The sequence below is a fragment of the Chelonia mydas genome, chromosome 5 (genome assembly GCF_015237465.2).
Source record: "Chelonia mydas isolate rCheMyd1 chromosome 5, rCheMyd1.pri.v2, whole genome shotgun sequence".
Taxonomy (NCBI): Eukaryota; Metazoa; Chordata; order Testudines; family Cheloniidae; genus Chelonia; species Chelonia mydas.
This window is the reverse complement of record NC_051245.2, coordinates 67,090,319-67,117,532: the sequence shown is the minus strand read 5'-3', so window position 1 is coordinate 67,117,532 and position 27,214 is coordinate 67,090,319. Positions and strand designations below refer to the sequence as shown.

The 27,214-nt window shown below is 43.8% G+C and overlaps 1 protein-coding gene across 9 annotated transcripts in view; it reads left to right on the top strand.

Annotated features, from left to right (window-relative positions):
* The first annotated feature begins 10,410 nt into the window (after nucleotides 1-10,410).
* Nucleotides 10,411-27,214, top strand: part of FBXL17 (F-box and leucine rich repeat protein 17) — a 475,047-nt gene continuing 458,243 nt past the window's right edge. For 7 of the 9 annotated variants that reach the window (XM_037903339.2, XM_037903340.2, XM_037903336.2 and 4 more), the window contains exons 1-3: nucleotides 10,528-11,619; nucleotides 19,548-19,670; nucleotides 22,934-23,191. In XM_037903339.2, the coding sequence (XP_037759267.1) occupies nucleotides 10,885-11,619; nucleotides 19,548-19,670; nucleotides 22,934-23,191 (1,116 nt within the window). In that variant the 5' untranslated portion in view covers nucleotides 10,528-10,884. Of the gene's footprint in view, nucleotides 11,620-19,547; nucleotides 19,671-22,933; nucleotides 23,192-27,214 lie in introns of all 9 variants that reach the window. The other 2 variants (XM_007059572.4, XM_037903338.2) reach the window with 2 other exon arrangements.

Genomic DNA, 27,214 nt, shown 5'->3' with positions numbered 1-27,214 from the left:
GAGTTTCCAAGATGCTGAGAAGTAAGTAATTTTAAAGTCGGTATCCATTATCATATTAATTCTCCTGCCGACTTCTAGCCAAGAGGATAGTACCATGGGACGGTCCCAAAACATGTGATTCTCCCAGAGCCACACTGGCTCATATCTCCAGAAGCAGTCTGTTTTACCAAGGCCCATGCACTGCAACCTGTGTAGGGATCAGTGTAAACAAAATACAATTTTCTCTTGGATTAGCCTTAATCATAGATCAATAGTATGGTTTTTAACGTTTTGTGAGGCACTTCTACATTGGCTAGGTTTCCAATATATCCATAAATCTTTTTTCCAGGCTTGGTCCAGGTAATCTAAATTAGGGAGGGTCTTTTGGGCCAGGATGTAATATTTTTTTTCAATTGACATGTTACATACACATTCAGTGTGTTATGTTCTCTTTTTTTCCCTTCCTTGATTTTGTGTTGCCTACTCTAATGCAAAGCTCCTTGGGGCAGAGTCTGTCTTTTATAATTTTGTAAAGTGACTAGCAAATTGTGGGTTCAACACAAACAATAATCAATCATTTGTAGACAGGCTTGTAGGAATCTTGGAAGAAATGTGTCTTCAACACAGTCTTAAAGAAAGAGAATGTGGGGACATTTCTTACAAAAAATATAAATCACAGTTGTGCGTTTGATAATTTGATTTCGATAGAACAATCTTTTTAAAATAATCACATCACAGACAGAATGTCTAAATGTAAGCACCTTGTTTGGGCAGTTCTCTTACTATGGAAGTAGGAGCAGAGTCATAAACCTCTACATGCTAGAGGAAGACACGTCGTCATACTGCATTAGTGTATGCATTACACAACCACCTGCTATGGCAGGTATCGTCAGGTAGCACTGGTATACATAATCTTCAAATTTATTTTTCTTTGAGTGAAAACAAATGATAAGCCTTGGAAAGACATGATGTGTGGTGTTGTTAGTTTTGTTATGCAAGGTTCTGTATAGCTGTTGTGGTCCTTGGAGGGGCAGTTGTGCAAGCAGCAGGAGCATTTGCTGTATGCCTCAATCCTTGATTAGAATCAGTTCCTGAAGTAAAGTTGCTCTGTGGGAACCAGGCATTGATGTTGGACTGGGATTATTGAAAGATGAGATTGCCAGCACGCTGTTTGACCATCTCTGTTCTACAAGTGGTTTACATGTGTAAATAAAACAAGTTACACTTAGAATATACTCAGACTCCACATCACTGACTTCTCTTCTCTGGGAAGGCAGCCTTCAAGACCCCAGCATTTACAAACTTTCAGGAGATGGGTGATTCTGGTGTTAGTATGAGATGCTGGTGTCTGGAGAAGGAACAATACTGTTATAATTTTTAAGGTGATATTGAATAGACTTGTCCATAACATTCAAGCCAATCATATTGACAGCAAAAATATCCCTACCAAAAGAATAATTTAAAAAGAAGTTTACGATTTCTTTCTTCAATAAACATATTAGAATATTTATAAAATGAATTTCCTATACTTGGTTCTCCTTGCATAAATGGAACTAGTCTTAAATCTTAAATTTAAGCATCACCAAATATAAGTGATTTGTTTTGAATATTGAAAAGAGATGTGTAATAAAATTAAACTTGTTTAATACCTGAATTATCTCTTTATGTTTTTAAGTTAACAATTCAGCTTGACAAAATCAATCTTCCATGAAAAACATTGCATTTCTTAAGGAACAATGTACACTGCATAAATTCATCACAAAGCCTCTGAAAGAAAACTTTCTGTCAACCCAGAACACACCAACTTTCCTCTGAAACATAATTCAACATGTACATAATAAAAGAACTCGTCAGAGGTTTGATTAAAAAAGAACAGGTTCCACAATAACATTTTTAGTAGCTTAAAATAAGTTTAAGTAATTTTATATTTAAGAACATCATCAAGTTTTAGTGCTCTGTAATTTTACTGTAAGTTGATAAAATGCTCTAAGGTTAAATCAGCTGGAATCAGAAGGCAACCCAGGTCACAGGCTGTGTGATCATGGAACAATGAAGTGATGGATCCTGTTCTGATTCTTTGAACTGTACTGAGGAATTCATTGATTCCAAGACCGGTGAGACACAGTGACTTATAAACTTAGTATAAGGCATTCCTAAAAGTTCTGGGAAGATAGGAGCATTTTGAAATGCAATGTTCACTGCAAGGGTCAATCTTTGTTGCAGCAATAAAGGACTAGAAATGTTCATACTACTCAGTCCGGCTGCATAAACCCAGAAGATAATGAATTTTTTTCAGGGTAGCAATTTCAGACTGGATAGTGTTCCAAAAACTGACTCATCATCAGACTCAGAAATCCAATATTTGCATGTATCTCTTTAGATTTATTCTGTAAAATACAAAATCCCTGAAAATGAAACTTCAGTTCCTAAAACTGAGCAGCTTTAATACTTGAGCAGTTATAACTATTTCAGAGCTCCTTTCATAGAGATTAACTATTATTCCAGTATACTAAATATTAAAAAATTGAATTTAAGCACATTAAAACAGAAGCTTCATAATGAACTACAAAAATAGGAATTCATATTGAGAAAAAGCTGCTGGCATCAGAAGATTTAGTAAATCTCGTGTGTGTAAAGTGATGACTATAAGTCAGTACATTCACCATATATTTTAAAAAGGACAGTCAAGTTAAAAATAATACAAAAACAAATAAATACATTTTACACATGTAATGCCCTGCTTGTTTGGAGTGGTGCTTTGTCCCCCTCTAGTGGTGGCTAGGTCCTGTAGAAAATTGAGCTTGCTACAGCCTTGGCTAACAGAGATGCGTCTTCCAGAGGTCCCAGAGTTGATCCCTGCTGCTCATGCCCATGTGTGGGTAGGCTTTACAAGTGGTGGCCCAAACAGGGATTTCAGGCAATTCAACTGGGAAACAGCCTCTGAAACTTGGGAACATGTTTCCCTGCCCAGGGGGAGTATGTAATCACCTGCTTTCTCTGAGGGGCACTCTTTCCCCATGTAGTGGTGGCTAGGCCCCCTAGAGCAGCAGTTCTCAGACTGTGGGTTGGGACCCCAAAGTGGGTTGCAACCCCATTTTAATGGGATTGCCAGGGCTGGCATTAGCCTTGCTGGGGCCTGGGGCCAAAGCTGAATCCCAAGCCCCACCTCCTGGGACTGAAGCTGAATCCCGAGGTCCACCTCCCAGGCAGCAGGACTCAGGTTACAGGCCCGCTGCCTGGGGCTCAAGCCCTTGGGATTCAGCTTTAGGCCCTCCTGCCTGAGGGGTTGGGGCTCAGGTGGCTCAGACTTCGGTCCCGCCTCCTAGAGATGGGTAATAATTTTTGTTGTCAGAAGGGGGTTGCAGTGCAATGTAGTTTGAAAACACCTGTCCTAGAGAATGCTGAGCCTGTTACAGTCTTGGCTAGTAGACAGGTGTCTTTTAGCTTGTACAGTAGAAGCTAATGCATTTAGCTCCAGAGGTCGCAGTTTTGATCCCTGCTGCTAATGCCCGTGTGTTGCCGGCACCCAGTGCCGAGAGGCTGAACAACAGCTTGAGTTGGTTCGCTACCCGGTGTGCTACACCCAATAATCACAACAGGGTGGAGAAGCAGAAAAGTTTATTTGAAGCTTCAAATAGGTACAGGGAGATTTGAATCTCAAATCCTGCACACAGAGCAGGAAGTTACACAGGCTTTTATACATCCTTTTTCCCAGCATACTTATCCAATAGCAAGCTGCCCCAAGTATCCATATAGCCAGCCAATCCAGTTCCCAGCTAGTTCCCTGGTTCTCTGTATCATTTATTAAACTATACATAAAGCTGCTTTATTCAGCATTGTTCTTCCATATCTCCCCTGTGTGGCCTTGCTTAGTTTCAGGCAGTCTGACTCCGCAGCATATTGTTGCAGATTCTCAGCATAACTGCTGTGTGCGCCTCCAGGCGGGGGGGCCAAGGACACTTCGGCCTAGTACGCAGAGCTGCTGCGAGTGCCTCCAGGCGGGAGGGGGGCCAAGGACACCTGGGCCTAGTGCGAGGGGGCTTCATCGACACTCGTGGTCTTCCATCCCCTCGAGTTACCTAGTGGCCATGCCCCAGTGTCCCCAACACGTGTGTGGGTTGTTGTTACACATCTATTGAAAGAGTGAAAGATAAAGGAGTTAAACAGGTGAATGGTCAAAATAAAACTATGAACCTAACTTTGCTCAGCAACTCCTACTGATTTTAGCTAGAACTGGGTGGGTGGTCATCACTTCTGGAAATAGAGCCTGAGAAATATCTATGTTCAGTGCCAATGCAATAAACCTAAAAACAAAAATAGAACAAAACCTAGAATGCTTGGCAATGGAAGAGGACTGTAACATAATGGACATTATTAAAACTTGGTGGGGCAGATCCTCAGCTGTCATGCAGTAGAATCCCTATTTTATGTGCCAATTGAGGCAGTCTTAAAATTGAACATCTCAAAAGTACAGTAGGCACTATATATAAATTGCAGTATGATTCACTGCATTGCTTTCTTCTTGTCCTTCAAATCATGCAAAGTGATTTCTAATGCACTGAAGGCATCAATGTGAAGGGATGTCAACTTGTTCTTCAATGACATCACTTCTGTTATGTGATTCCCTCCTCCCCCTCATCAGGAATAATAACTTGTATAACTGGTCATTTGTAAGATTGGTATTTGTAAAATGGAGATTCTACTGTCAGTGGAAAGATGACAAGTTACACCAACTGATGATAAACCCTGGTGGTTTTACAAAAGTCCATAGGATGCAGTATCACGTGAGTATAATCTATATAGGAAGGACAGGTTAGGTCACAGAAATTGGAAAGTAGCATTATACCTGAAAGATACCATGTAATCTAATTAGATGAAATTTCTGTAGGAAAGGACTTTACAGTAAAACCTGTACTGATACAAATTCCAAGGCATCTGAATTCCAAAATATTAGTATGGTTATATTTTTTAGTATAAAAACATAGTAAGAGACCCAAAAAAGTACCACCGTGGCTAAACAACAAAGTAAAAGAAGAAGTGAAAGACAAAAAGCATCCTTTAAATCCTAGTGAGGAAAATAGAAAGGAGCATAAACTCTGGCAAGTGAAGTGTAAAAATATAATTAGGAAGCCCCAGAAGAATTTGAAGAACAGTTAGCCAAAGACTCAAAAAGTAATAGCAATTTTTTTTAAGTACATCAGAAGCAGGAAGCCTGCTAAACAACCAGTGGAGCCACTGGATGATTGAGATGCTAAAGGAGCACTCAAGGATGATAAGGCCATTGTGGAGAAACTAAATGAATTCTTTGCATCAGTCTTCATGGGTGAAGGAGATTCCCAAACCTGAGTCATTCTTTTTAGGTGACAAATCTGAACAACTGTCCCAGATTGAGATGTCATTAGAAGAGGTAAAGAGTAATAAGTCTTTAGGACCAGATGGTATTCACCCAAGAGTTCTGAAGGAACTCAAATGTGAAATTGCAGAACTACTACCCTGTACCCTATCACTTAAATCAGCTTCTGTACCAGATGACTGGAGGATAGCTAATGTGATGCCCATTTTTAAAAAGGGCTAGAGGTGATCCTGGCAATTAGAGTCTGGTAAGTCTGACTTCAGTACCGGACAAACTAGTTGAAACTATAATACAGAACAAAATTGTCAGACACAAATTAACATTGATGTAAGCAAGACACAAGAAGTAATTCTTCTGCTCTACTCAGCTCTGATTAGGCCTCAGCTGGAGTATTGTGTCCAGTTCTGGGCACCACATTTCAGGAAGAATGTGGACAAATTGGAGAGAGTCCAGAAAAGAGCAACGAAAATGATTAAAGGTCTAGAAAACATGACCTATGAGGGAAGATTGAAAAAACTGGGTTTGTTTACTCTGGAAAAGAGAAGACCGAGAGGGGACATGATAACAGTTTTCAAGTATTAAAAGGCTGTTACAAGGAGGAGGAAGAAAAACTGTGTTTCTTAACCTCTGAGGTTAGGACAAGAAGCAATGGGCTTAAATTGCAGCAAGGGAGGCCTAGGTTGGACATTAGGAAAAAATTGCTGTCAGGGTGGTTATGCACTATAATAAATTGCCTAGGGAGGTTGTAGAATCTCCATCACGGAGGTTTTTAAGAGCAGGTTAGACAAACAACTGTCAGGGATGGTCTAGAAAATTAGTCCTGTCATGAGTGCAGGAGACTGGACTGGATGATCTGTCGAGGTCCCTTCCAGTTCTATTATTCTATAATTTGTTGTGGAAGAGTCAACATGGTTTTTGTAAAGGGAAATCATGCTTCCCCAACCTATTAGAATTCTTTGAGGGGGTCAATAAGCATGTGGACAAGAGGGATCCAGTGGATATTGTGTACTTAGATTTTCAGAAAGCTTTCGACAAGGTCCATCACCAAAGGCTCATAAGCAAAGTAAGCTGTAATGGGATAAGAGGGAAGGTCCTCTCATGGATAAGTAACTGGGTAAAAAGATAGGAACAAAACAGGTAAGAATAAATGGTCAGTTTTCAGAATGGAGAGCGCTAAATAGTGGTGTCCCCCAGACGTCTGTACTGGGACCAATACTGTTCAACATATTCATATTCATTCTGGAAAAAGGGGTAAACAGTGAAGTGGCAAAATTTGCAGATGATACAAAACTATTCAAGATAGTTAAGTCCAAAGCAGACTGTGAAGAGCTATGAAAGGATCTCACAAAACTGAGTGACTGGGCAACAAAATGGCAGATGAAATTCAATGTTGATAAATACAAAGTAATGCACATCAGAAAACATAATCCCAACTATACATATAAAATGATGGGGTGTAAATTAGCTGTTACCACTCAAGAAAGAGATCTTGGAGTCCTTGTGGGTAATTCTCTGAGAACATCCACTCAATGTGCAGTGGCAGTCAAAAAAAGCAAACAATGTTAGGAATAATTTAAAAAGGGATTGATAATAAGATAAAATATCCTATTGTCTCTATATTAATCCATGGTACACCCACATCTTGAATACTGCATGCAGATGTGGTTGCCCCATCACAAATTAATAAGCAGCAGGTTTAAAACAAACAAAAGGAAGTCTTTCTTCACACAACACATAGTCAAGCTGTGGAACTCATTGCCAGAGGATGTTGTGAAGGCCAAGACTATAATGGGGTTCAAAAAGAACTACATAAATCCATGGAGGATAGGTCCATCGATGACTATTAGCCAGGATGGGGAGGGATGGTGTCCCTAGCCTCTGTTTGCCATATACTGGGAATGGGCAACAGGGGATGGATCACTTGATGATTACCTGTTCTGTTAGCTCCCTCTGGGGCACCTGGCATTGGCCACTATTGGAAGACAGGATACTGGGCTAGATGGACCTTTGGTCTGACCCAGTATGGCCACTGTTAAGTTCTTATACTAATGGATTCCTATTCAGGAAAAGGATATTGTGTGCACACTGCTGAGGGAGATGAAAAAGATAACTAAATCTAATACAGCAGTAATGCTCAGTGACTTCAACTATCTGTATATAATCTGATTGTATATCATGTGAAGACAAGGTTTACAGAAGCTATTTGTAGACATATGACTACTTCTTAGAATAAGTAGTTCTACACCAGTCAAAAGGAGAGGCTTAACTAGTAATTCACTGTGATGCTTCCTGGGGATACACAGAGTTGTGAGGCACCTCGCTACCAGCTTAGCGTGAGGAAGTGTTGTCTGTGCCTGCTGTGAGTCAGCTCTCTAACTCCACTGGCCATGGGCAATACAAGCACTGCCTTCCAGACCTCCATAGACCTGCTCTCTCTTTCCAGATTAGTGATAGGCACATATCAACTCCCAAGCCCTGTGATCATCTCCCTGGGTTTCCAGCCCCTGTTCTACTGGACACTCACAGAATTCACAGATTCACTGCTCCCAAAGGAACAGTACACTCCAGCTGACCAGTTTCACCTCAGATCATTACTCCATTTAACACGCAGCACTTACATATGTTTATAGTGAAAACATGTAAAAGTTTATTTAACAAAGTACAGAGTTTCACATGATACCAAGGAGTATTAGACACGAATGATAACATCTAAAATAAAATCATAACATACATTCTATAACCCAGAGTTACTTAACTAAGCACTTTCATGTTTTATAAAGCAATGCTCTCTCAAAGCCTTCCATCATTTTACGAGACAAGTCACGCTGTCAGCTTTCCTCCTCAGTGAATGCTCCAGTGTTTCTGTTTGCACCCTGTGGCGCTGGAAAATTTTTAAGAGTTGGGGTGCTGAAAGCCATCCCCCTTACCTCTATCCACCCTACCCGAGAGCTGAGGCCAGGATCCTGGGTGCGTGGGGCTGGCAGCCGGGAGTTTGGGGGTGGTGCAACACCCCCTGCACCCTTAGTTCCCATGCCTATGTTTGCACCCCCAGATATATCAGAACAATCCTTTGTCTATATTCATCACAAGATACTTCTGTGTGGGTTGTTTTTCCTGTATACTTTTTTATTGTAGATTTCACAATCCTTTAATCAGCATCTGGCTCAGTAGGGAAATAGGCCTGCATTGTGAGGCATACAATACACAATGACCAGACAGGGAGATAAGCGTCTGTTACCCCTGGCCTGAAAGGAATCCATCCCAGACATGTCACCTCCTCGTTACTTGCCTCAGTAACATAATTTTAAGTATAGACACGTAATTCCTTAAATATTATTTGTGCATACATTTCACAATGATCATGGTGACCAGTGGGCTACGGGCTTGCAGTAGAGCCAGCATGTGTCAACCTTCAGTTCCCTCTGCCATTTGGCACCAAGAAGTCCCTGGGTCACACTCAGGTAACACTCAAGGAACATAAGCCTCAACTTAAGCTTTCCCCCCCACCTAGTCATTCTTCGTTTACTGCAGGCAGTGGTGGATTAGCCACTTGGCCCCGTGCCCAGAGGCCCCAACCAGCTGGCGGCCCCCTGGAAAAAATCCACTACTGGCAACAGAAGCCTGGAGCCCCGGCCACCAGGCGGGCAGGGTGGGGGAAGCCCCCATGCCCTGACCCTGCTCCGTGGCAGCAGCTCTGAGCAGGTGGGGTGGGAGAAGCCTCAGTGCCCTGACCCTGGTCCCCTACAGAAGTGTAGGGGGGATGGCAGGGGAAGCCCCAGCACCCAGACCCCCCCTGTGGCTCTGGGAGTGGAGGAGCTCTCACTCCCTTCTGTGACCCCGGGACCGGGGTGCAGGGAGAGAGCTCCTCCAGTCTTGGGACTGTGGGGGGGGGCATGGTGTGTGTGTGGCAGAAAGGAGCAAAGGGGTTGCAGGGCTGCAGTTCTGGGGGAGCAAAGTGGGCGAGAGACCCTGGGTGGAACAGGAGCAGGCCCTGGGGAAGGGACAGAAAGGGGTGCGGCCGCAGGCAGAAGGGGTGGGGAGGGGTCTCCCACTTGCTCTGGCCCCGGGCCCCAGCAAACCTTACTCTGTCTCTGGGACATACTTTGTGGGAAGCCAAACTCTTGGTGGTTTTGAGTCTTGTTAAGTCTTAGCACATCATTGCTGAAGACTAAGGTGTCTACACTGCAATTAAAAACCCATGGATGGCACGGACCAGCTGACTCGGGCCTGTTTAATTGCAGCGTGGGGCTGTTTAAATGCAGTGTAGACATCAGGGTTTGGTCTGGAGCTTGGGCTCTAGGATGCTGGTAGGTGGGAGAGTCCCAGAATTCAGGCTGCAGCCCAAGTTGGAATGTTGCAGCCTGAGCTGGAATGTCTACAAGGCAATTAAACAGCCGCACAGCCCAAGCCGGAGTCAGCTGTCACAGGCAAGTCATAGATGTCTAATTGCAGTGTAGACATACCCTAAGTATGATCTTGAAAAATACATGTATAACTTGACTCACCTTGGTAGCCCTATTTAGTTCAATAGGAACTATACACATAAATCAAGTTAGTCCCATGCTTGAGTGTCTGCAGGAGTGGGCCTGAACATAGGTATAATGCAGTGTCAGTTGGTGCAGTACCTAGCAACCATGCTTGTAAAAGGAGAAGCAGTTACTTTGGGTGGGGCAGGGGAGGCAGGAGTGAGGCTGTTTTTGTGTGTATGTGGAGGGGGGAGAAGGGTTGTTGTGGGTGTATGGAGGGAGGGAGAGCGGCTGTTGTAGAGATGTATGTGTGGAGAGTGGAGTTGTTGTGGGGATGGGGATAAGAGGAGGAATTGTGGATGTGGGGGAGTGGTAGGATGACCAGACAGCAACTGTGAATAAATGGGATAGGGGGTGCCGGGTAATAGGCGCCTACATAAGAAAAAGTCCTCCAAACCGGGACTGTCCCTATAAAAACGGGACATCTGGTCATCCGAGCGAGTGGAGCTGTTGTGGGGATGTGTGTAGGCGGAGAGTGGGGCTGATGGTGTGTGCATGTAAGGGGAGTGGGGCTGTTTTGTCTGCTTCCGGGGAGTGGGGCTGTTGTGGGGTGTGTCCTGGAGGAGTGGGGCTGTTGGGGGTGTGCGTGGGGGGTGAGGACAGCTCCTAGCCGTGAGCCCGGGGAGTGACTTCGCGGAGGGCGGGCTCCGGGCTCCTTTCCAGGCGTCTCGCTGAGCATCCTCGGCCCCAGCAGCCGTTGCGGGTTGGCGGCCCGAGCCCAGCCCGGCCGCAGGCGGCAGCAGCAACGCAGAGCGCTGGCCCCAAGGCGGCCCCTCTTGCTGGGCCGCGAGCGGCGCCTGGGTAAGGTCAGGGCGGCGGTAGCGGAAGCTTCTGCCGATTCAATGTCCCGGAACAAGCGGCGCCGCCTCCCGCTCGCTGCCACCTGCCGCCGCGCCCAGCGACCGGCCCCCGCCCGGGCACCATGACACCCGCCGCCCCTGCCACCGGCCGCAGTTGACACCGCGACGGGACCTGCCTGGGGGCGGCGGCCGGGCCCCCGCAAATCCCCGCTCTGGAGCTTCCTATATGGGCCACCTGCTCTCGAGGGAGGGAACCAGCCTAAGCCGGGAGAGGAGTCGCCGCCGCCGCGGGAGCAAGGTGCCGCCGCGGAGCCGGAGCTGCTTCCTGCGCGGGCCCTGCATGCTCTGCTTCATCGTGCACGGCGCCAGCCCGCCCGCCCCGGAGCAGCCCCTGCCCGGCCGGGACTCGCCGCCTCTCTGCGCGGCCCTGAGTTCCCCGGAGCAGCGCGCCGCCCGCCGCCTCCTGCACCTCTCGCCCGCCGCCTGGGAGCAGCGGGGCCCGTGCCAGCGCCTGCTCCTCTCGGGGCTGTTGCCTCCGCCCGTGCGGGCTTTCCTGGGCTCGGCGCGGCCGCCCGGCGAGCCGGCCCCCGACATGGTGTGTAAGCGCAAAGGGGCCGGCCTGCCCGCCTGCCCCCCCTGCAAGCAGCCCCGCTGCGGCGCCACCGCCCCGCCGGAGCCAGAGGCCGCCGTTTGCCAGTGCCCGAGCGAGCAACAGCTCTCTCCCCTGCCCTGCGCCTCAGACCGCGCTGCTGGCGGCGGGGCGCCACTGCCCAGGGGCTCCGCCGGGGAAAGTGGCGGCAGGGGGGAGCTGGCCGCTGAGCTGCCGCCGCAGGAGGAGGAGGAGGAAAGCAACGAGCCGGACCGCCAGGAGCCGCTGGAGAACCCCAGCGAGTGCTGCCGAGAGTCTCTGCAGCCGCCGACCCCTGACATCAATCAGCTGCCGCCCTCCATCCTTCTCAAGGTGGGTCCGGGTGCGGGGGAGGCCCCGCCAGAGGGGGCTGACTCCTCGCCAGCGGCTACGCGGGAGCCAGAGTTGAAGGTGCTTCAAACTCAGAGGGCTGGTGCTTTTTCCCGGTAGCTGTGTGTGATGGTGGGAAAGGGCCGCCTCCCTTCTGTGAGGTTCGGGCTATGCATGTTCAGGGTATGTCTACACTGCATATACGCGCCGGGGCTGGCCTGTGCCAGCTGATGGGGGCTCAGGGCCATTGGGATAGGTTGCTATTTAATGAGATGTAGAGGCGTAAGGGGTACATGGACACTGCAGTATAAGCTCAAGGTGAGTGGGACTTGAGCTAGCTGACTCATGTTAGGGATCCCTTACCTTGAGTGTCTACATTGTATTTAACTCCTACATTAAGATTTTTCTGACACATGCTCAAACCTCGGGTTCTAACATTCACACTATAGTGCACAGACCTCAGTCAAATACCCCAAGTCCCTAGCTTGCCCCACGGACCCTCTTCCCCCAAAATGTGGCTGCTCTAGCCCTTGGACTGGGGTGTACTGTAACAAAACTTTATTGTCCGACCTGCATATTATTAGGAAGCAGCTTGCTTTGCAGAAGGCTTGATTGGATTGCTTTCTATTGCAGACCCAGGAGGTTCTTTGACAGTGTACTTGCAGGTCAGTGATCAGAGCAGAATAGGTTAACACTGACCTGAGTTGCTGCCTTTTGGCAAGGGTGTGTGTGTGCGGTGGTGGTGAAGTCTTCTGTTTTCAATACTGGATTATAGATTGCTGGGATAGAGAAGACTAAGGAAGTTGTCCCATAGAATTGTGGGATACTTCCAGATGACTCCCGGGACTTGAGTCAAGTTTGAGTACGCCTACACTGCAGAGCAATAGGGCTCAGACCCTAGGTCCCAGCTTGACTCAAGCTTCTGGGTCTGAGCACTGGGACAGTGCAATTGCAGTGTAGACCCAAGGAGGGTAAGCCTTGAGCCTGGACTCAAGAACGGTTTTACATTCCAGTGCAAATATATCTTGGGACCCTGCTTTTATGTTTCAGGGTTACCGCTCTCCTTTCCTGAGTCTTGTAAACAAGTTTGGATCAATACATGAAGAACCATTAAACAATCTGTCTCCATCTTAATATTATGTTTCTTGAAAAATTTATAGCTACTGTTTTCCTCTGTGGATTATTACAATTAATGGGCAAATTTAAGAGATTTTATTTAGGGCTAAATACTGATCTTATTGGAGTAAGTATGGCTTCATTGCAAGCAGGATCTTGTCCTTATTTTTTTTTCTGAATCTGTAGGCAAGATATAGGATCAACTTTTGCCCCCTTCGCTGCTATGCAGGTCCCCCAGGCAGAAGTGGAAGAGAGTCAGGCCTTGTCTACACTACAAGTTAGGTTGACATTCAGCCACCACAGTAATTACTGCTGTTTTTCATGTCCACACTGCCCTCCTTCTGCTGATGGTGGTGTCTGTCCCCATCAGGAGTGCTTGCACCGACTTAAGTGGACCAGTGTTGGGGGTGACAGCAGGAGTCTCTCCTTCCCCTATCCTGGGGTCTGATAGCAGGAGTCAAAGTGGCGAGGCTCCAGCAGTGAGCTTGGGACAGGGCTGACAGACAGGGGTGGCAGAGCTCTAGCTGTGAGCCCTGGGGTGGGGCTGACAGCTAAGAGATGATGTCAGTAATACAGTATCTACACAGACATTGCAACACCCTAATTACATCAACCTCTCACAGAGGTGAAGTTATTAGGTCGGTGTAGTGGGCAACTTACGTCGGTGGGAGCAATGTTATAGTGTAGATGTTTACAGAGTTAGGTCAACATAAGTTGCCTTACATCGACCTAACTCTGTAGCGTAGATAAGCCTTAGCTGCCTCAACAATGCCACTTCTCTCTGCTGCATCCCTTTTCCTCTAGGACCTTGCAGGATGTGGATCCATGCATGGAGGTTGATGGGGTCTGCTTATGAAGATAATGGGCGTTCCAGAGTTGGGTGGGAAGGGAAAAGGCATGTGATTACTTCAGTAGCTTTACAGAATAATCTGGGAGACATTTAGTGAGGGTAACCTTGCCTGCCTTCTACCTTGTTCCCTTCAGAGTTCCTCTGGGCGGTGTCCACTGGCTCCCTTGGCACCTTTGAGGAGCAGTGGGCACTGTCCGGGGGTCTCTGCTTGGTGTCCCCCTCGGGTTCCCTTTGTTTGACCCTTTAACCCTCGTACCTGCCCCAGTTACATTTTTGGTTGTCCCCCTTAATTATTTGCGTTCCTGGACCTTGTGGAATCTCCCCTAAGGCTGGGGGAACGTCCTTTAGCAATGGACGGGCTTTTGCCCACCTGGTTCCTGAAACCCAATAGGACCTTGTTCCTTTCTGAGAGTCTTACCATGGGATGTGGAGTGACTGAGCTCTTAGTCGTAGGTAATGAGTTCAGTTTCAAGACTTAGCTCAAGGTTAATTTAAAGAATATTCTAATGTGTTCTCTCCACCCCCTGAGCCCCTAAGGCATAATCTCAGGTGAACTTCAGATTTAACCTTTCCTTGCCAAAATTTTCTCTATCATGTAAATACACCTGTTTGTTACAGCTGACCAGTACTAGGCTGTTGGAGTTGTGTGTGATTGAGGGAGATGCATGGGTGACCCCTGATGGCAGAATAAGAGATGCTGATAGAATGGAAAGGATTTTCATTTGACTAGATTGTGACCCAACTCTTGGGTCACACTTCAGAGGAAGTGCTGTTCAAAATTTATTTGAAATTAGTTGTACATATTAGGCAAATCTGACTCTGTACAACAATTGTAATACTCTTCCTTAGGCATATATTACAATAACGCCTTTTAATGTATGGTTCAGTGTGGGAAGTAAAATAAAATAATTCATGTGGACTTGTGTTACAAATTTACAGAAAAGTGCTTAACATTTTGCCATCAGTTTGTATCTATTTTCCTTTGATTCTATTCATGTATACAATTCTATTTGTTTTGTTCACTTCTTGTTCCACCCTTGGTGTTTAGTCTTCAGATATTTGTAGACTGTTATGTCTCCCCACTAGCTATTTTTTAGCCACGCTTTTCATGTTTAGCTCTTAATCTTTCCTTATGCATCTAACTCTCCAGTTCCATATTTGCTTTGGTTGAGCATTCTGATAAAGAATTACACTGGAGTTGTACACATTGGGATAACTGCTTCCCTATCCTTCGTATTCCATGATGCTTATTTGCAGCTTAAAACTGCATTAAGTTTTTTATGTTGGCATATTGCATTGCAAACTTGTCTGTTTTGGTGTCCATTACCTGGGTTTCTTTTAGCAGGACTGCTTTCCACATTTCTCCCAACCTGAATATTAGCATCTTTCTTGGATTATTTTTCTTAACTTACTCTGTTTACTGTCTTTCCAAGTACAAATTGATGATGTTGTTTTCCCCATTTTGCTAATTTCTTGGTCCCTTAGTATTATTTTTGTCCTCACTAGTGATCAGAGTGCTTTCCCATTTTGTTACCCTTCTTTTTGTGTTGCTAACCAAGATATTAAATGAAATATTACTGGATCCAAAGATTGATACTTGTTACCTCTTCCATAACTTAAAACATTGTTTCTTTACCTGTTTATTTTCCTTACATACATTCCCCAAGCCAGTCCTACTCATACAATTCAGCTTTTGTGAGAGACTATTGAATGCCATAGTAATACTCAAGCATGCATCATATTTTCTCATCTACTAAGGTCCCAATCCTGCTGACACTTAAGTATTTGCATAATTTATAGGAGCAGCTTCATTGAGTTGATGTGCTTTAAATGTTTGTAGGATTGGGATCTTTCTTCATAATGCTGTGAAAACAATTGCTTTGGTCTGGCAATATTAATTCTTTATAAGCCCATGTTGCTTATGGTCATAGTATTCTCTAGGGATGTTAAGTGTTTTTCTTCTTAATATTTGTTCTGTTATCTTACTGTCAATAACTTCTATTCCTAGTAATTCCCAGGATTACTTTTTTTTAAGATCATTGGCACATTTGCTTTTCTTTGGTCTTGCAGTACTTCCCCAGATCCCCAGGACTTCTCAAAATAGCAGCTTGGTGAGCCCACTAGCCCAGTGGTTCCCAAACTTTTCTGCATCATGCTCCTTTTTTAATTTTCAAGAAACCCTCAAATCCTCATGCCCCCCATCTCTCCTTTACCATCATCCAATCCCCCCTGATCCTTGTCTGCTGACTACCCCTACAATTTGCAGCCTCTTTGACTGTTGGGGAAATCACAGTTCTTCTAGACCAGCTGTCCATCTGATGTCTCCAACACCAGTAGCTAGTAGGGGAACCCAGGCCCACTCCCTGCACTGGGTTCCAGACTAGGGACCCTATAACATGTACTGTACTGACCTAGTCCTTGCTGCTGTTTCCCTGGGCTTCCACCTTCTCTGGGTATGCCAGCCTCCCAACTCCCTTCTCTCAGGGAGTAACAGCAGCCTGCCTTCCTGCTGTCTCTTGTTGCTCTCAGCTTCTGGGCTTTATACAGGCCCAACCTGTTCTTGCCTAGCTGAGCCTGCTACTAATTAGTTTACAAAACTTAAAAGCTGTATGTTTATTTCCTCTAATTAGTGGCCTCTTTGTAGCCTATATCTCTCCCTGACTTGCTGCTTAATTGGTTAATTAGGTGTGCCTGGATAATTTACTTTCTCAGGGCCAGTTTGGGGAATACACCCCATCACAGGTGCTCTCTCTGGACCTTGCTTAGGGCTCCATCTTAAATATTTTTCTTTAGCTAGTAGGCATCTGACAGACTTGAAGCTCTGCCTCTCTCTAGGTTTAGGAAAGACCTTTCCATATCTTTTTCCTAACTTTGTAGCCTCCTGGCTACTGCAAGGAAGTAGGTAGAAAATAAGTTAGCATTATTCTCTCCAATTAATTCTAATTTTTTCCTACAGTTGTGCACAAATTTTTCCAAGCATGAAACTGACTTGGTGGGGTGTCTTTGTTTTGTTTTGGAAAGTTCACTGCTGCCCATAGCATTCCAAAAAAACAGTCTGAAACTCACTGGTCTTGTTAAACCTCATCATGTTGCTTCTGGGTGAAGCTAGGAGTAGCATCAGAGGCACTGTTATTGTCAGAAAGATGTTTTGGTTCACGTTTTGAAGGTTATCTTTGCAACCATAATGTTCAGAAACTTTTTTTTAACATCTTAAATTCTGCAGAAATTGATGGCTTGGGCTTTTGCACTTGTCATTAAAAACTTCTGACTTATCAGTGTTCTGTTGTAAGCATGCTATGTGCTATAAAGATGAATTTACAAAGAGTTCAGTAAGTGTCTCAATTTAAATTGCTGCACAATGGTATAGAACAGCGTGGGAGAACAGATCATAGGAAAAATGACTGGGGGATTGGGAGAAGAGAGGACGCATATTTGTGAAGGGAAAGAAATAGACTGGCAACAGGAAAGAAAAGGTGGGACTGGTTCAGATGCTGTATGAATCAACATTAATTTTTGGTGACAGACTTATAAAGGGCAACCTTAAATATTTGAATGTTGTAAAGTAATCGAGCATCACCTGCCTGATTTTGCAGTCAGCATGAAACAATAGTTATGAGAGATGTGAACTCTCATTCACTTTGTTTGGAAGCACCCATGGACTTTTCCCAAGATGTTGTGGAACACCTCCCACTGCAAAAATGCTATGCATTTTGCTGCAGTCGTGTGCCTTCTGTCTCTGCCCTGCTGAAGTCAGCCTGTAGCTGCCTCTTGCTCTCCAAAGCTTTTCCTAAAATTGGTTGGGGGTTAATTGGATTGTCGTATGTGTTCCTGAGCTGATTTGTAGAGCCAGACATTTGTGGGTCAGGAAGTCAAGCTTGCAGCCAGTGCAGGGTGGGGAACCCAAAGGGCAAGCTGGGTACTTGGGCTGCCTTGTGAACAGCACAGAGCCAAAGGCTGAAGAGATGAGCTGTTGGAGGCTGGCTACCAGCCTCCTTTCCCTGACATGCATGGTGGGGAAGTAGGTTCCAAGACAGACTGACTGAACAGCACTACAACAGTCAAGACTTATGGAGCTGCCTGGAGAGCATAATGAATAACACCATCAAAAAAAAAATCATTGCTGAACATAATTGATGAATTTCTCAGTTGAACATGCTCATTATGAGCTGTAGTAGTAAGTGACGGAGGAGATGGGATAGAATAAAATATTACTGTGTAACTTAGTGATGTTTGTTACAGAATTTGAGCCCTTGTCCTACTGAGTACACATGGGACCATGCCTGTATCCTGTGTTCAAGTGTTAATACAGTTTTGTGTTCAGAATGAACTTTGAAGATGAAAAGCACTATACTATATGAGTGCTATGTAATTTATCTAACACAGACTTCAGTTGTGTTCCTTTCTTTGAGGTACCTGACAGCTGAATATATTTGCTTTTTTTCTGTAACTTTTTCCTGGGAGAAGTGTTTCAGAGAAAATATTTTTCTGTCGATTGTTGTTACCAGATTTGCCCAATATTTGGGGTGTGCTAATTGATTAGGGTTACTCTTCTGGGTGTGTGTGTCTGTGTGTGTAATTCTGTCAATGTACTGCTTGTATCACTTGTGTTGTCATACAGAGCTCTACTTCTCCCTGCTTCAAGTTCCTTCCCAATGGAGCTATCCTGCAGGACCTAGGTTCCCCAGGGCTGGGTTTTTCCAGCCCCAGCATCAGACAAATGCACACATTAACAGAGCACATCTTAGCAGCACTCCCAAGCAGACCCCTTATATGTTCCTGGACTCAGCAGGCTGGGTCGAACAGCACCTCCAAGCTGTCACCCTCAAATGCCATGGGCACCACACCGGAAGTGCGGGGCCCATGCTTGAGGTGGGGCAGCACGCAGAGCCCCATGCTCCCACTTCCTAGAAGCCGGACCCCCTGCTGGCTGGTTCCGGTACTGGGTCTCAACCTAAACTTTGAAAAACACTGCTATAAAGGATTTACTGTCTCTGAGTTTTCCGCCATTGTGTCTGTCTTTACTTTCTTTTAAACATATTTAGGAGTTCCCTAAGAGTAAATAGTAGCAACAGCATATTATTATTAATAGGTGGCAGCATCTGCAGGACATAGGCTGGAGGGGCCTTGTCTGGCAACAGCAGCCGGGCTAGCAACTTAGAGTAGTAATTGTATACCTAGTACCTTTTTTCCTAAAGCTCTGGTAGCAACTTCTTTCACTTCATTTTGGACCAAGGACTTTTGGCTGATTTTTCATCTCCCACTCATTGTCTCCAAGTGCCATGAAAGCTTCCAGCATTTTTTCTTCAGTCTTATCTGTAGTCGCAACCTTCTTTTTTCGCATTACAGCCGTACCTCTGAAAGAGGACTGGGTGTGACTCCTTTCCCAGCACCTCCGCTCCTATAAACCCTCTCTAGAGTGATACAGATCATTCCATCTTTGAAGATCATGGTGTGTCTCTCTAGCATTCAAAGCCTCAAATTGGGATAAGGATAAAATGCTAATCCTGCACTTGGATCCCTTGCATTGCAGTGATTTGTATTGCTGAACCTCTGGGCTATCCCTGTATGTGATCTCTGAGGATGCTTTTTAAAAAATTACTGAACATGTTTGTTAATAAAGCATTGTCGCAGTGTTTAAAAGGTGTGCCATGTCTCAGTCACATGAAGAACATCAGATGTAACACTGTGCCTGAACTAAATGTTTAAGTAGAATCCATGCTCTATACCATGTGGTTTATATGACTGAGATAAGTATCTCAACAAAGCTGTTTTGTTAGTCCTGTTTTTCATCCTTGGCTGAACAAGTTGGAGACAAAGAATAGAAACAAGTGGAAATTACAACTATATGAATATTTTTTCTGTCTGTCTTATACACAGGTTTTCATGATCAACTAATAAGGAAAGCATTTAATTCTGTCTCTCATATATGGTTACCATATCTGACAAAGTTTTTCTTCTTTTACAGATATTTTCCAATTTATCCTTGAATGAGCGCTGCCTTTCAGCATCATTAGTTTGTAAATACTGGCGTGACCTTTGTTTAGACTTCCAGTTCTGGAAGCAGTTGGATCTCAGTAATCGTCAGCAGGTATGAAGACATAATTATGAAAAATTGAGTACATTTGGACAATTCAAAATTTGTTAAAACTAAAATCAAAATTGTGAAGTACATGCTGGTAGTTGGTGATCTTTGTTCCTTCACTTTTCAACTTTACTTTTCCTGTTAGAAGCAGAAGATGAGTGAATTATGTCTTAGTTTAGATTTTCTAAATGCACTTTTGCTTTACTTTGAAGTCTGTTAGAACAGAATGAAAGTGTGCTCTATTTAAATCAAGTGGTGTGTTACCTGTCATCTATTCATTGTATACTTATGTAAATAAGACTACCACTGTTTAATAGCTCATCTTGGAGAAGAGGCCTGCCTTTGCTTAAATTGTTGAGAATTGGTTGCTATTAGATCTAGTTTTTGTGATCTTTGTCCAGCTGCTAATTGGTTCAGCATAATCTTAGGGAGAGGCGTATCTGTGGTGTTTTGTGGGCTTTTTTTTTTTTTTTTTTAAATGACCCTCTTCATCAGTAGAGGGTGCACCGCTTAAACATGGAGTCTGTGTGTGTCCCCTGGGTGAACCAAGTCCAGAATTAAACCTGTCTAGGATTCACAGAGCAAAAAGTCCATTTTTCTCCTTCCTTAGATTCCTTACGGTGTGTGACAGGAATCTTATTGGGCCTGGTGTTGGAGTTGTTTATCGTTATTTTTAAATGCTGCATTCTTCTTCTGTAACAGCCTATGTGATTATCAAAGTGACTTGAGAATCCACTCAAAACAGTGGTTACACACTGTAGTTTATCTTTGGGATAGACCTGGAGATTGAAAATATGAAGGTAATACATTGGTCATGGTCAGATGATCCATTCCTTTAGACTGGGGTGGGCAAACTTTTTGGCCTGAGAGCCACATCGGGGAATATAAATTGCACGGCGGGCCATGAATGCTCACAAAAGTGGGATTGGGATGCGGGTGGGAGTGAGGGCTCTGTTTGGGGGTGCGGGCTCTGGGGTGGGGTTAGAGGATGAGGAGTTTGGGGTGTAGGAGGGTGCTCTGGGCTGGGACTGAAGGGTTTGGAGGGCGGGAGGGGAATCAGGGCTGGGGCACGGGTGAGGGAAGGGGTGCAGGCTCTGGGGCAGGGCTGCGGATGAGAGGTTTGGAGTGCAGGAGTGTGCTCCAGGCTGGGATCGAGGGGTTTGGAGAGCGAGAGGATATCAGGGCTGGGGCAGGGCATTGGGGTGTGGGGAGAGGCTCAGGGGTGCAGGCTCTGAGTGGCGCTTACCTCAAGCGGTTCCTTGAAGCAGCGTCATGTCCCTCCTCCAGCTCCTATGTTGAGGCGCTGCCAGGCGGCTCTGAACGCTGCCCCATCTGCAGCCACCGCCCCGGCAGCTCCCATTGGAGTGCCGGAGGGGGCCATTGGAGCATGTAGGAGCTGTAACGGGGCCATGCCGTGGCTTTCAGGAGCCTGTGGTGCGGCTCCTGACCCAGCGCCCCGGCTGGAGCGGGGCTGAGCCACGTGATGTGGCCCCCGACCCAATGCCCAGGCGGAGCGCCAGAGCGGGGCCAAGCTGCAGACCCCGCTCCCCAGTGGCAACGGCTCGTGTAGTTTGCCCACCCCTGCTTTAGGCTGAGGTCAGGGCTTAGCCTTACTTCTGATAAAGTGGAGGTATTGGTCTTATGGTCTGCCCTACGACCATTGGTCTAATGCTCTGATGTAGGAGGTTCCTTGTTGAGTTTCCAAGTATGATACTTGACCACTAGTCCATTTGGTTGATTATTTAATAGGATACTAAACCAGTTTTTTAAAATGCACAGTCATACCCTCCATCCTTATGGGTGGTGTGTGTGTGTGTTTTTAGAAGTCACTATGGTTTTACAAATAGCCATTGGCTGATTAAATAAGGGTGGAGGCTTGAGGACCATTAACGGCAAACAGATTGTTTGTTTATTCCTGTACTGTACAAGAAATGGAGGCAAAAAGTTTTTATTTTCATCTGCCCATAGCAAAACCAAGATCTCATACAATGTAAGTGTTGAGTGATGAGCAATTTTGTCAATTTAGCTGGGTTTGCTTTACCTCTATTTTTAAAAGTAAACTTTTCTTCCTTACTGTTAGGAATTTTCTGTTCCTTCATTTGGATAGGTTTTGTATTGTACTCTGTCCAATATGGTAAAGCTTTGAATTGATTCATAGGCTTAAACAGCTGGAATTTGGCTGTCTTTTCTACTTTAAAAGACTTATATTATGCTAATATATTATTGGTTTTAATTGATGAAATGTGTTTAGGTGCCAAGGAGATGAGTGCTGTTACAAAGGAACTACTGTGAAAGGCATTGTATAACAATTCCTGGTTAACGATGACTGAGCGTGGGCTAACTGACATTTTTTAAAAAATCAAATTTTCTATTTTTTTTAAAATGAGAACATTATTTTTTAAGAGACTTTCTATTCCTGTTTTTTTTTTTTTCCCTGTCAACATATTGGATTTCCAGTTATCATTAGACTCTCCAAGCTGCTGCTGTCATTAAAAAACCGGGTATCACTGACATCACTGTAATGTTGAGATGGTAATAGCTATTGGATGGCTGCCAAAAGCTATCTAATACATAGCTTCTTAAGTGAAGAGCAACATCGAGTAATTCCAAGAAGCACGAGCACAATAGCTCTCTACTGTGTTCATAGAAAAGTACCACAGCAGGAGTGAGATTAAGGCCAGGTCTACACTTGGAAGTTAAGCTACATCACAAAAGGGTGTGAAAAATCCCAGTCCATGAGCAATGTCATTAAGATGACCTAACCACCAACATAGACCATGCTAGGTTGACAGAAGAATTCTTCCATTGACCCAGGCACCGCCTCTTGGGGAGATGGATTAACTATACTGATGGGAGAACCCCTCCCGTTGCTGGACTGAGTGTATATGCTGAAGAGTTACAGTGGTATAGCTGTAAGTGTTTCAAGTGTAGACAAGTGCTTAGTTTTTTCCCCATAAAAGACGGTGGTCCCCTGTTGAGGGTGTGAGCAGGCCATTTAAAACTATAGCTTTAATTGTCATCAGGGATTGGGACAGGACTCGTACAAAGGTAACTGTCAAGTTGATTACAATAATTCATGCTTGGAATCTGTTTAAAAAACAGAACTTTTTCCTCCCCTCCTTTGTGCAAATGCTTCCTGCTACCAAGTCATAGTACTCGTGTATTCACATATGATATCTCCTTCATTACTCTCTCTCTATACATTTTTTAATCTAAAGAATCAGATGACTATGAGAATATTAAATTGAGAATTTGAATTTTGTTGACAGGTCACTGATGAATTACTGGAAAAAATTGCATCAAGAAGCCAGAACATATCTGAAATCAATATTTCTGATTGTCGCAATGTGTCAGATACAGGAGTGTGTGTGCTAGCATTTAAATGTCCTGGACTTCTAAGGTATACTGCCTACAGATGTAAACAACTTTCAGACACATCTATCATTGCAGTTGCCTCCCAGTGTCCTCTACTTCAGAAAGTACATGTAGGCAATCAAGACAGGCTCACTGATGAAGGACTCAAACAGGTAACCTTAAATTTTTGTCAGAGATACCAAACTTGATACTGTCTTTTGCAGTGATATTAGGTTGTGATGACAGACTTTCTTCTAAAATCAGGCTAGTCCTTTTCAGCTGTATGAAGATTGTTATTAAAGGGGTACATAAAGAGGTCAGGAAACTGGGGATTTTCCATACAGACTTTCCATAAAAGAAATATTACTTGGAGTGCCTGGTCTGGTGTAGTGTAAATACATATCTTGCAAAATACAAAAAAAAAGTAACCTTTTGCTCTGTTTTGTTATGGTTTAGAAAAAGTTAATCTTTTAGACCAATAAGTTTTCCCCCGATGGTTGCTCTTAACATAAGAATGGCCCTACTGGGTCAGACCAAAGGTCCATCTAGCCCAATATCCTGTCTTCCAACAGTGACCAATGCCAGGTGCACCAGAGGGAATGAACAGAACAGGTAATCATCAAGTGATCCATTTCCTGTCTCCTATTCCCAGCTTCTGGCAAACAGAGGCTAGGGACACCATCCCTGCTTATCCTGGCTAATAACCATTGATGGATCTATCCTTCATGAATTTATCTAGTTCTTTTTTGAACCCTGTTATAGTTTTGGCCTTCACAACATCTTCTGGTAAAGAGTTCCACAGGCTGACTGTGCATTGTGTGAAGAAATACTTCCTTTTGTTTGTTTGAAACCTGCTGCCTATTAATTTCATTTGGTGACCCCTAGTTATTGTGTTATGAGAAGGAGTAAATAACACTTCCTTATTTACTTTCTCCACACCAGTCATAATTTTATAGACCTGTATCATACTCTCCTCCCTCCTCCCCAATGTCTCTTTTCCAAGCTGAAAAGTCTCAGTCTTATTACTTTCCTCATACCCCTAATTATTTTTGTGCCCTTTTCTGAACCGTTTCCAATTTCAGTACATCTTTTTTGAGATAGGACGACGACATCTGCACGCAGTATTAAAGATGTGGGCATACCATAGATTTATATAGACAATATATTTTCTGTCTTATTATCATTTATCCCTTTGTTAATGATTCCCAACATTCTGTTTGCTTTTTTGACTGCCGCTGCACATGGAGTGGGTGTTTTCAGAGAACTATCCACAAGGACTCCAAGATCTCTTTCTTGAGTGGTAACAGCTAATTTAGACCCCATCATTTTATATGTATAGTTGGGATTTGTTTTCCAATGTGCATTACTTTGCATATATCAACATTGAATTTCATCTGCCATTTTGTTGCCCAGTTAGCTAGTTTTGAGAGATCCTTTTGTAGCTCTTCACAGTCTGCCTGGGACTTAACTATCTTCAGTAGTTTTGTATCATCAGCAAATTTCGCCACCTCACTGTTTACCCCTTTTTCCAGATCATTTATGAATAGGACAGGTCCCAGTACAGAGCCCTAAGGGAACCACTATTTACCTCTCCCCATTCTGAAAACTGACCATTTATTCCTATCCTTTGTTTCCTGTCTTTTAACCAGTTACCAATCTATGAGAGGACCTTCCCTCTTATCCCATGACAGCTTACTTTGCTTAAGAGCCTCTGGTGAGGGACCTTGTCATAGGCTTTCTGAAAATCTAAGTACTGTAGTGTACACTGTATCCACTGGATCCCCCTTGTCCACATGGTTGTTGACCCCCCTCAAAGAATTCTAGTAGATTGATGAGGCGTGATTTCCCTTTACAAAAACCATGTTGACTCCCCCCCCCCCCCCCCCCCCCAACAAATTATGTTGATCTGTGTTTCTGCCAATTTTGTTTTGTACTATAGTTTCAACCAGTTTGACTAGTACTGAAGTCAACTTCACTGGTCTCTAATTGCCAGTATCGCTTCTAGAGCTCTTTTTAATAATTGGCGTCACATTAGCTATCCTCCAGTCACCAAAGCTGATTTAAATGATAGGTTACCAACCACAGTTAGTAGTTCTGCAATTTCACATTTGAGTTCCTTCAGAGCTCTTGGGTGAATACCATCTGGTCTGGATGACTTATTACTGTTTAGTTTATCAGTTTGTTCCAAAATCTCCTCTAATGATACCTCAATCTGGGACCGTCTCTCAGATTTGTCTCCTATAAAGAACGGCTCAGGTTTGGGAATCTCCTTCTCATCCTCAGCCGTGAAGACCAATGCAAAGAATTCATTTAGTTTCTCTGCAACGGCTTTATCATCCTTGAGTGCTCCTTTAGCATCTCCGTTGTCCAGTGGCCCCACTGGTTGTGTAGTAGGCTTCCTGCTTCTGATGTACTGAACATTTTTTCTGCTATTACTTTGAGTCTTTGGCTAGCTGTTCTTCAAAGTGTTTTGGGACCTTCCTAATTATATTTTTACATTTCATTTGCCAGAGTTTATGTTCCTTTCTATTTTCCTTACTAGGATTTAACTTCCACTTTTTAAAGGATGCCTTTTTGCCTCTCCATGCTTTTTTTACTTTTATTGTTTAGCCACAGTGGCACTTTTTTGGTTCTCTTACTATGTTTTTTAATTTGGGATGAACATTAAAGTTGAGCCTCTATTATGATGTCTTTAAAAAGTTTCCATGCAGCTTGCAGGGATTTCACTTTTTGCGCTGTACCTTTTAATTTCTGTTTTACTAACTTCCTCATTTTTGTGTAGTCCCCCTTTTCTAGAATTAAAGGGCATTTTTTGGTGAGTTCTCCCTGGAAATAGGACTATACGAATATGAAGCTGATACCTTAGTTTTTTGCCTTTGGTCAGAATGCAGGAATTCTGAACTTTGCCTCAGTATTTGAATTATTTTCTCTTGCTCTGTATTCTTTCACCCTAAATACAGTGGCTTCTGATTTCCCTTTTGCAGGTTAAAGACATATTCTCCTATTAAATGGACATAGACAGCTGTTCTACTTTAAAAAGTAACTTCTAGTTTTTACTTTTTATTCCCCCTCCTTCCATCTGAATTTTTTTTTTAAATTTCTGCCTCTGAAATCACAGTTAGAACAAACATTGGGAGACTCCTGAAACTAAAATCTATTTAAAGCAAAATAGACCTTCAGAATAGAACTTGGCTAATTAATGGGAGACTTGGTGGGTGTCTTTCAAGTTATATCTTGATTTTTCATATTGTGTGGAAAGTTGAAATTTCCATGAATGTTTTTTAAGTCATTTATTTTAATATGAAATAAAGTCTTCAAAAACCTCCTGGGTTTTTTTAGAACGATTATTCATTTGTTTTATGTTGTTTTCAAAATCAAGATTGTTACAAATTTTCATCTTATAATACACCAATGGTGACAAGGAAGAGAAAAACCATAGAGTTTAGAAGTGGGTGTAGGGATAGGAAACACCAATGAGGGAAGAAACGTCTCTAGTTTCTAGTGTTGTCTCAGTTCTCCATACCCTCCTCCAACAATTTCTGGTTAGTGTGTTGGTGGTGAGGAGTTTAGTTTTCTGGGAAATTAATGTGTTGTCATATTTCCTTCCACCTCTTAATAGCCCTCCCCCAACTCTTTCTGTAGACCTCCCCAGTACTACTTGCCTTATTTGCCTGAGCAAGGACAATTCCTGGATGACTCTATCTGTACCCCATTCTGATTATATCCTCTGCAATAAGGGTAAGCAACAGGAACAGATGAATTATTAAGGAACACAGATCCTATATTCACACAATTACCTAGTGTTTTAATAATAAAAAATACAGACTAGATCATGTAAATTCAATCACTTTTTTTTCAAAGCTCACCCAGGCATCAGCAGGCCTTTGAAGAAGATGGAAAAATTGAATGTTGAAGAGTAAGTCAATATTCAGCTTCAACAAAACACAACACACTGGTCTTATCAAAAGAAGTTTATTTCCCCAACTACACTTTGAGATCACAGATGCCTAAAAGACTATATGAATTCAAGTTTCCAGTACTACTGTTTGATATCATCTGTGTCAGGAAAGATTCTAGAATCTGGCCGGTTTAGTCAAGTGAAATGAGTTTTCAGATTTTTTTGAACAGTGCAGTTAGTAAGAAATGTTGATTGTACATATAAAGCTTGATATTAAAACGAACAAGTGAACCTACAA